Genomic DNA, 8,169 nt, shown 5'->3' on the forward strand with positions numbered 1-8,169 from the left:
TCATACACGACCACCCCTCAACAGTCTCCGACAGCTCCTCCTCGATACGCTCCTCCATCTCTATTTGCTTCTTGTTCTTCTTCGGGAGGGAGGTCTTGTATGGTGGTCCGTCAGTGGGGTGAGTGGTGCAATCCGCGAAAGGCATGTTCGCGAAGACTTCACCAATGGCGAATAGGAAGGACCGTTTGAGAAATTTAAAGAGGTCGTAAAGCATCTTTGTCCTCGCTGTCAACGACAATTCAGTCGTCTGTAACATTGGCCATGTTTTAATTGAGCAATGATTACTTATCCTGGGTGAGTATGTAGAAGAAGTTAAGAAGCCGGGACACCGTCATGACATGCACGTGATCGTGTCACTAATGAATTGTGCCAGATCCAGGCTGCGAGGGACCAAAAGTGGGACTTTACCATGACATAGCATCACCAACACTAGTATGTATATCGTTACCTCTCATATCAATCAAGTACTGATTCATCGCCACAGCATAGCCAGAAATCAATTACAAAATGTGTCCACATTCAACACTGCTTCTGCCAAAGCATATGGAATCTATCTACTATCATTGCGTCCACGTCAACACCTCAGAACAACTACTGAGCTCAAGCTTGTACCGTTCCTTTCTTCGCGTTGTCCCATGTTAACAAGTTATTGTACCTCCGAATCTCGTATTCGTCTGCTTGCGAAGAGTTATGTAACACTCTAGGCACAGCCCAACCTAGCCGCAGACGGAGCTTCCAGGGAACAAATTCATCAATTTTCTATTATAAAGAACACAGGAACCGCAACCGCAACTGGAGTGCACAAATATTTACCTTGATCTTGGTTACCAAACTATAGTGAGCACGGCATACATATAGCTCGAATGTTACCGCTATATACTTACCAAGTTCACCTCTCACCCACACCCATTCTCTAACAATATGACCATAGTCTCAAATGATCCCACTTGGTGGCTGTCCATCAGTGCGAATCGTTTTTCCAGCTATTTTGTAGGTTCATGGAAAGCAGTTGGATTTTGAAGCTGATGTCTCAATCTGAGCTTGACTACGGTGTTGCAGTTGCCGCTTTCATTGTAATAACATATGATTGGGGTAAGCATGATCACATTAAAGGATGGTTGGTGTCTCACAAGCATTTTCAGCACTAACATTTGGACAAGAGGTATGTCAATACTATCACCGTAACCCGTCTTGCTGATAATCCTTTTGCAGGTCGAATTGGTCTGGGTGAGTACAGTCTCATGCCAGAGGAACATACATGAAAGTACACTTATTTACAGAGGCAATGTTGGTCCCTAATGACAGTGATGTATCTCAGTGTGTGTAGCTTGTCTGTCGTAGTTGCCATTGTGTGCTGACTTTAAAGTATACTAGGTGCGCTACCTTGGGATCCTATCCGCTGCGTAGGTTCGGAAGGCTAAACATTTGGTGTTGTGCTAATCGTCTATCTCTTATAATCAGTCTGTCCATGGTTGGTGAGTCTCTTTAGTATGTTCACTGTCATCTCTTCTTCTGACCAACGGCATCAGTCGGTGTTCCGACGATCTCGCTGACAGATACAGTGAGTCTTCTATATAAATGCCTGCCATTCCCCTCAAATTAACCGTGGTGTCCTGTAGCAGTGGGTGTCGCTCTTTGCTGACTTCTCAGTCCACTAATGGCTGCCACCTATACTACCAAAGATGTGAATCTGTTTGGAGTGTGTGCTACTTGAGACTGGTCACTGATCGGATTTGCCAGGTTGGATGATGTACAATATGCAGGATTGGACGGTTGCTGTGGTATTTTCGATGCTGTGGGGTGAGCTTTGCACTTGCGAGACCTCAGTGATATTGGAATGACTGAAATATGCTGCAAGTCATCATCATCACTCGATTGCATGCCATGTATCAACGAGATAGAAAGATCCTGATATTTCTCGTTACCACCTTCCTGGCGATCAGCACTTTTTCTGGAGTGACAACCATAATGTCAACGATGCATACTTCAGGAGGTACACTTAATTATGGATGAAAACGAACGTGCATAGAGCTCATTGATGGACACCAGAGGAACTTATTCTCTCCGGCACCTATATGTGCAAGGTTAGCTATACAGGAGATACCCTAGTTCTGGATTCTGCTACTTGGATACTCTACATTGTGTGGGAGGTCCTCACACTATGTCTCGCAGTCTGGATTGCGGTAAAACACTTCCATGAACTGCGATTACATGCGACAGGAGGGATTATCGGGGACTTTTTATGGTGTTGATGAAAACTCACGTGTTTTACTTTGCGAGGTAAGTTCATATTGTGATTATTGTCTTTTTTTCCACTGAAGGGTCGGACATGATAGCTTTGTTGCTGTCTCTTGCTTCGATCTCATTATTGTATTCTCTCTAAAATCATCATCGGTATGTCAATCAATCTTTTACTTACCTCTACATGTGACCATGATCTATCATTTCTATAGAGCCGATATCTCCTAGAAGACCAGACTTTGTATGGCTTGTTGCAGATTTTGGAGGTCGTGCAGATTTTCATGCTAGGACCACGGCTGATCCTTGGCATTCGAGAATATAATGCTAAACTCGTGGCTGACTCCAACACAGCAACCGTCATGACCTCAATCGCTTTCCAAGAGCGTGTGCATATGTCGACTAGCAGTAGTGTGTAATGCTCGGTAAAGTTGACGTGAACCGTTGTCTAGTGCTTGCAGGGAGCACGGGAAATTTATTTTTTGTCTCCATTCCAAGCCTCGTTGCGGTGCTCAAGTAGCTATTTAGTGTCATGTCAAGGAGACATAGGTTTAGGCAATATTTTCGTTGCAGTATTTATTTGAATCATTTGCTATAGGTCCTGACGTTGACAATGTTTCAACCAATTATTTCTACTGTACCAATGAAGGAAAGCAGTGTACAGAACAGGAATGTCGATGAACGAGATATGTTTATAGCGTGATCGCGTCACTAATGTTAATGAACCCCCGATCGCGAATTTGAAAGCGGGACTTTACCATGATATAGCATCACCAGCGCTACATATATCAGATCGGATTCATCGCCACAGCATGGCCAGACATCAGTTACAAATTCAATTCACATTTAACACTGCTTCTGCCAAAGATGGAATCTATTTACTGATATCCGAGTCGTCGCATCTGAATCTTGTCCTCGTCTGCTCGCGAAGAGTTATGAAACACTTTACTACAGGAATTTCTGCCACTTCCGTCGAGGCTTGAGTGATAGTTCATCGAAGTCGGAGTCGAATGTTAACTCTATCACATCATGGTTGACAGGCACGTAAGTTGGCTTCTTGACCTGAGTCTTTCGAGTGCGTGTCTTGGCTCGGTCGGCAATGCTACACACAGGATCGACCTCCTTGATGAGATCTGAAACCACAGATGGTGTGGTTGGAGGGCGGATACTGTCTGAAGCCAAGGTACTGGCTGAGATTGCAGATGCAGAACCTATGAGTGAGCCAGAGGAACAAAGTTTGAGACTTTTGCGGCACAGGATGTGGACATGGTTTAGACTTTGGTACAGGTGTTCCCCTGCCACGAGGAAGTAACGGAGAAGGATTTGGTGGTTCAGAGTCTTGGTACCCTGGAGGTGGTGTAAACAGAGACACATTACTTGTGTCGAGAGGTTCACGTCCTCGCCGGGGAGTCTGTGCTTGACTGGTAATAAATGAAGCAATCTGAATTGTTGACGCTGCAAATCCGTGTCCAGTTAGCATGCGGTATAGGGCATGAAGCTTGAAGAATTCCTAACGCTGTAGTATCTTTTCCGGGCCTGTAGAAAATGGGGTTCCGCTCAAGAGGTCGCTTTGGTCAGCAATCTGAAGAGGTCGTAAAGCATCTTCGCCTTCGCTGTCAGCGACAATCCAGTTGTCTGTAAGCATCGGCCATGTTGTAGTTGATAGATATTATACTGGGTGTTGTCGATGAGTATGTAGAAGAAGTTAAGAAGAGTAAGACATGACATGAATCAAATTATACCTCCGAATCTCGTACTCGTCTGCTTGTGAAGAGTTATGTAACACTCTAGGCACAGCCCAACCACAGACTCCGGAGCTTCCAGGGAACAAAGTTCAATGTTCATCAATTTTCTATATCAGGAATGCAAGAACCGCAACTGCATGATCTATGCGGAGTTGCACAAATGTCGGAAAAGACATGATGGTGGAGTGGGCTCTGCTAGAATGCGTGCGCTGGACTCTACAACCAAGTGATGCCTCCTACTGCTGCTGGAACTCTACCTAACGCCCTGCCTGCGCTCCAAACACCGCCAAACAACCTCTATGACCTAACCCCTCCCTAGGGGTCCCCCGCTCCATGTGCCCCCCTTAAAAACAGCGACAACCGCGTCGCACCTTTCTATGTCGTTTACATCTTCGTTTTCATTTCTATCTTCATCTTCATTCTCGCTCTCCTCTTTGTCTATCTGCTGCTCTTCTTCGTTCTGGATTTCATCGACTTGAACGTTTTCTTCTTCTTGCGCTAATTGTGCTTCTTTTTCTTTCTGCTCTTCCCACAACTTCATGCCCTCCCTCGGTGTAAACGCTCTCAACTGTCTTGCGTGGAACTCGCTTGATAGCGGTTCTCCTTGTATGGTCTCCAAACGGTACGAGTTGCGTATCCTTTCAGTAATCCGATGAGGATGTGACCATTTCGGCAATAGTTTTCATTTCGCTTCGAGTGTATTGTGCGCACTGCTATAATAAAATTGAACGAGTTGTCCTTTCGTAAAGATCACTTCCCTTGGTGAGCGTGATAGTACACGTTTGTCGAATGCCGCTTTCCTCTTGATAGCGTGCTGTACTGTAGCCTCATATCCATCTAGACGTTGCTGTGCAACGTACGCCATGTGTATATTGGCATCCGATATTCATAGTGCTGATGCGCTGTTAGCTATGTCTGTCCTTGGAGTATCGATCACCTGTCCCAGCAAAAGTTCTTTTGGCGAGAACTTCAGAGCCGGCAAGATTCTATAATTCAAGGCTGCGACTGCTTCCTCCAGGTGCTTTGGCCAACTATTTGGTAGGGTATCCCATGATATTGCTTCATATTCGTCTTCGCCGAGGTTTGGGGCGCATAAATGTTTGAGTACGTGCAATAGGATTTTGTTTGTGCCTTCTACAAGTCCATTGACCCATGGTGAGTAAGCTGCTATGACGTGTGTTTTACATGACCACTTAGCGCAATATTCTTGAACTTCCGTGTTATTAAAGTGCTTCCCCCCATCACTCATGAACGTTTCCGACGACGTGAAGTTCTGGAAGATTCGCGATATACTGTCTATCGTTGTGCGCGCCGTACCGGAGGATTTATACTTGAAGACCCATACATGCTGTGAGAACGTGTCCAAGTAGACGCCTAAGGTGTTGTACCCTTGGGCTTTGGGAAGCGTTAAGTAGTCGCCAACGAGGAGCTCGAAAGGATGTCTGCGTGTTATAGGTTCTAATAGTGAGTGCAAATGTTGTGATCCGAAGTTTTTACACTTAGCACAATTTGTTATAGCTTTCATGATTGATGCGTCGAGTTTGGGGCTGCATATTCGGTCCGTGAGTGCTATTTTGATAGTGTCTCTCCCCCAATGTCCCATCTGTTCATGTTGCGTTGTTGCCATTTGCTCAGCTTCTTCCTGGGTAACACACTCTGTCCTGCTTCGAGCTCTAACTGTCGTTCCTCCGCGCAACCTCCATAGTTTCCCGTTTTCGATTAGGTACTCCAATGCTTGATGGTGCGCAAATTTACGATCTCTTAATGGTTTGTTCGAGTTGACCTGTGCTATTGACTCTGTAACTTCTAGAAAAATTGGTTCGTTAGTAAAACATTTGAGGAGACTTTTCACCGTTTGTTCGTCTATCGTAGAGGTTAGTAGAATATCATTAATCAAACCTGTTTCCGTTTCCCAGTCCTCACTGACTGTCCAAGTACTCCTGTCTCGTAGTCCTGCATCTCGCGGCTGACCCTCCCATTGCCTACTAAGGCCATCTGCTATGACATTTAGCTTACCCGGTACATGTCGCACATCTATTATGTTGTGTGCTAGGATTCCATCCCGCCATCGAGCGTGTGCTGCGTTGAGATGGTCGCTTAACAATACATCCCTTAGCACTTGACAGTCCGTCTCGATTTCTACCGGAAAGCCCCATATGATGTCCAAGAACTTGTCTAGTCCAAACTTTAGCGCCGCGAACTCCAATATAAAAGGTTTGTATTTTTGTTCCGTGCTTGATGTCCGTTTTGACGCGAATGCGATTGGTAGCAAATGTTCTATCCACTTTCCGGATGGTCTTTGCATGCGTGTCCGTTGTGACAACACTGCTGCTAGTCCTTCTTGGCAACCATCGGATGTGACAACGAATGGTGATCCATCGTACTTTGGCGCTTGTAGGATCGGGCGCGTTACTAATGCGGCTTTTAGGTCTAGGAATGCTTTGGTGTGCTCTTGCGTCCGTTTGTTGTCCAGTTTGTGGCCTCTTAAGATGCGTCGATATGTATTCTTGGTGTACGGGTGCGTTAGTGGTGCTTCCTTTACTAAGTTGCGCAACGGTCCTTCTCGTTTTGCGTATCCTAGCACTAGATCCCTAAAATGACTTGTTAGTCCTAAAAATGACTCTAGGTGAAGTGCGTCTGCTGGCCTTTGCCAGTTTACGATAGTAGTTAATTTTCGAGATTAGGTTGAACTCCTTTGGGACCTACTGTTGCTCCGGCGAAAGTTGTCTCTGACATGAAGAGTCGGCATTTCGTGGGTGATAAGGATAATTTCCGGTCTCGGCAACGCTGAAAGATACGTTCTAGTTTCCCAAACATGTCGTCGAACGTGTCGCCTGCACTCCCTCCATCATCTACGAATATTTCCATAGTGGTATCGGTGATTAGATCATGCAGATGAGTGGCTGTTACTTCGCAGAATGTGGTGGGCGCTCCGGTGAGTCCCATCGGCATGCGCTTGTACCAAAAGTAACCATGGCCTTCTACGTAGAATGCTGTGTAGGGCCTGGATTCTTCTGGAACTTCGACAGCATAGAACCCGGATGCAAAATCAAATACTGACACGTACTTATGGCCGCTTAGCCTCAATTGTTTGGCTCGTATGTCCCCTTGTGGCATTGGCGCTATAACAGTATGTCTGTTTACTTCATTGAAGTTCTGACAAATTCTCCATTTCTGCAGCTTGTTTTCTAATGCTTCTCGAGGTGCCTCTTGTACTTCGTGTTCTGGTAAGATGAAGGCTGGCGGTTGTCCATGCTTCGTATACTGTTTGTTGACTTTGTATTGTAGTTCTTCCAGTGTGAGTCCTCCTTGTTCGTGTGCCTTCTGTGCTAATACCGTGGTGGCGCAGCATTTGACCTGTTCTGCTGGTGCCTTTTCGATTATCCCCGCCGCTAGCATTTTGTCAATCCGGCCATGTAAGAACTTGGCTTGCGGTGGTGTAAGCGCTCGTTGACGGATGCGTAGGTTAAATGTGGCGTCTTCTGGTATATTCAGTCGATGTTGGGCTCCTGGTATCGGGAGGACCTCTGAAAGTGAGCACGCAAATATGTCTGCATATTTTTCCACTAAATCTTCAACTCGTTTGCATTCCTCCTGTCAGTTCCTTTCCGTACTGTACCGCCTTTACGATATATGCTACCCGTTTCGGGTTTCCTGGATTTGTCGTTCTCGTGAAGACTGCTGCCTCATCCTTGTCGTCTGTCATGACACAGACTGGGATGTATGTTCCTAAATTCATTTTTCGGTCAGTATAGATCTTTGGACCTGAGTTATGATTGTGCGCTGGGACTTCTCTTGTGAGGATATGTTCTTCTCTCTGTGCGATATCTTTCTCTTGACTTTGGTTGTAGATTGTCTTCGAACCTCCTTCCCCTGATATGTGCACCACGTCTGTTTCGTATTCGTGTATCGCTCGAAATGCACGTAATAGTGGCTTCCCGAACAGGAATCTCCACCCGCCTCCGCTTTCGAATACTTCGAACTCTCCGTGCGTTTTGATTCCTTCTATCATGACTTCACCTCTCCATACAGCTTAGAGGGTACTATTGTGCCGTTCGCCATGTGTAACCGCTTCGTCGATGTTCCCCAACTTCCTAGCCTATGTTTCACTTGTTCGAATTCCGTTGCGCACATGGCGTTGACCATGGCGCCCTCATCGAAGAGTGCCTTGATTCGTATGGTTTCC

At 45.8% G+C, this 8,169-nt stretch overlaps 6 protein-coding genes across 6 annotated transcripts; 3 read left to right on the plus strand and 3 right to left on the minus strand.

Annotated features, from left to right (window-relative positions):
* Positions 1 to 918: 918 nt before the first annotated feature.
* F5147DRAFT_741222 (uncharacterized protein) lies at positions 919 to 1,562 on the plus strand (the record flags this gene model as incomplete). The annotated part of the gene is given in 9 exon segments (XM_041439470.1): positions 919 to 994; positions 1,060 to 1,092; positions 1,143 to 1,162; positions 1,213 to 1,319; positions 1,375 to 1,408; positions 1,454 to 1,472; positions 1,487 to 1,492; positions 1,527 to 1,531; positions 1,545 to 1,562. The coding sequence occupies 4 exon segments, from the start codon at positions 922 to 924 to the stop codon at positions 1,297 to 1,299; spliced, it is 213 nt and encodes a 70-aa protein (XP_041283985.1). The 3' UTR covers positions 1,300 to 1,319; positions 1,375 to 1,408; positions 1,454 to 1,472; positions 1,487 to 1,492; positions 1,527 to 1,531; positions 1,545 to 1,562.
* Positions 1,563 to 1,580: 18 nt separating this feature from the next.
* F5147DRAFT_741235 (uncharacterized protein) lies at positions 1,581 to 2,206 on the plus strand (the record flags this gene model as incomplete). The annotated part of the gene is made up of 5 exons (XM_041439471.1): positions 1,581 to 1,624; positions 1,743 to 1,785; positions 1,814 to 1,818; positions 1,849 to 1,993; positions 2,050 to 2,206. Coding segments are annotated over 5 exons (236 nt in total), but the record flags the coding sequence as incomplete, so codon positions are not given.
* A 2-nt stretch (positions 2,207 to 2,208) lies between these two features.
* On the plus strand, positions 2,209 to 2,865 carry F5147DRAFT_741236 (uncharacterized protein). The gene is given in 5 exon segments (XM_041439472.1): positions 2,209 to 2,280; positions 2,337 to 2,394; positions 2,454 to 2,691; positions 2,702 to 2,771; positions 2,815 to 2,865. The coding sequence occupies 3 exon segments, from the start codon at positions 2,252 to 2,254 to the stop codon at positions 2,655 to 2,657; spliced, it is 291 nt and encodes a 96-aa protein (XP_041283987.1). The 5' UTR covers positions 2,209 to 2,251; the 3' UTR covers positions 2,658 to 2,691; positions 2,702 to 2,771; positions 2,815 to 2,865.
* A 2,631-nt stretch (positions 2,866 to 5,496) lies between these two features.
* F5147DRAFT_555253 (uncharacterized protein) lies at positions 5,497 to 5,985 on the minus strand (the record flags this gene model as incomplete). The annotated part of the gene is made up of 1 exon (XM_041430488.1): positions 5,497 to 5,985. A coding segment is annotated over one exon (489 nt), but the record flags the coding sequence as incomplete, so codon positions are not given.
* Positions 5,986 to 6,267: 282 nt separating this feature from the next.
* On the minus strand, positions 6,268 to 6,471 carry F5147DRAFT_554356 (uncharacterized protein; the record flags this gene model as incomplete). Its single annotated transcript, XM_041430469.1, has 1 exon — positions 6,268 to 6,471. A coding segment is annotated over one exon (204 nt), but the record flags the coding sequence as incomplete, so codon positions are not given.
* Positions 6,472 to 7,334: 863 nt separating this feature from the next.
* F5147DRAFT_541108 (uncharacterized protein) lies at positions 7,335 to 7,553 on the minus strand (the record flags this gene model as incomplete). Its single annotated transcript, XM_041430234.1, has 1 exon — positions 7,335 to 7,553. A coding segment is annotated over one exon (219 nt), but the record flags the coding sequence as incomplete, so codon positions are not given.
* Between the last annotated feature and the right edge of the window lie 616 nt (positions 7,554 to 8,169).

Source organism: Suillus discolor (assembly GCF_016758755.1).
Source record: "Suillus discolor strain FC423 chromosome Unknown F5147scaffold_755, whole genome shotgun sequence".
Lineage (NCBI taxonomy): Eukaryota > Fungi > Basidiomycota > Agaricomycetes > Boletales > Suillaceae > Suillus > Suillus discolor.

What these genes read in the sequence shown, in the direction of transcription:
- F5147DRAFT_741236 (XM_041439472.1), top strand. Translation starts at nt 2,252, where the DNA reads ATGAAAACTCACGTGTTTTACTTTGCGAG. An exon ending in CACGTGTTTTACTTTGCGAG is followed by an intron (nt 2,281 to 2,336) that starts GTAAGTTCATAT and finishes CGGACATGATAG; the next exon opens with CTTTGTTGCTGTCTCTTGCT. An exon ending in TCTCTCTAAAATCATCATCG is followed by an intron (nt 2,395 to 2,453) that starts GTATGTCAATCA and finishes TCATTTCTATAG; the next exon opens with AGCCGATATCTCCTAGAAGA.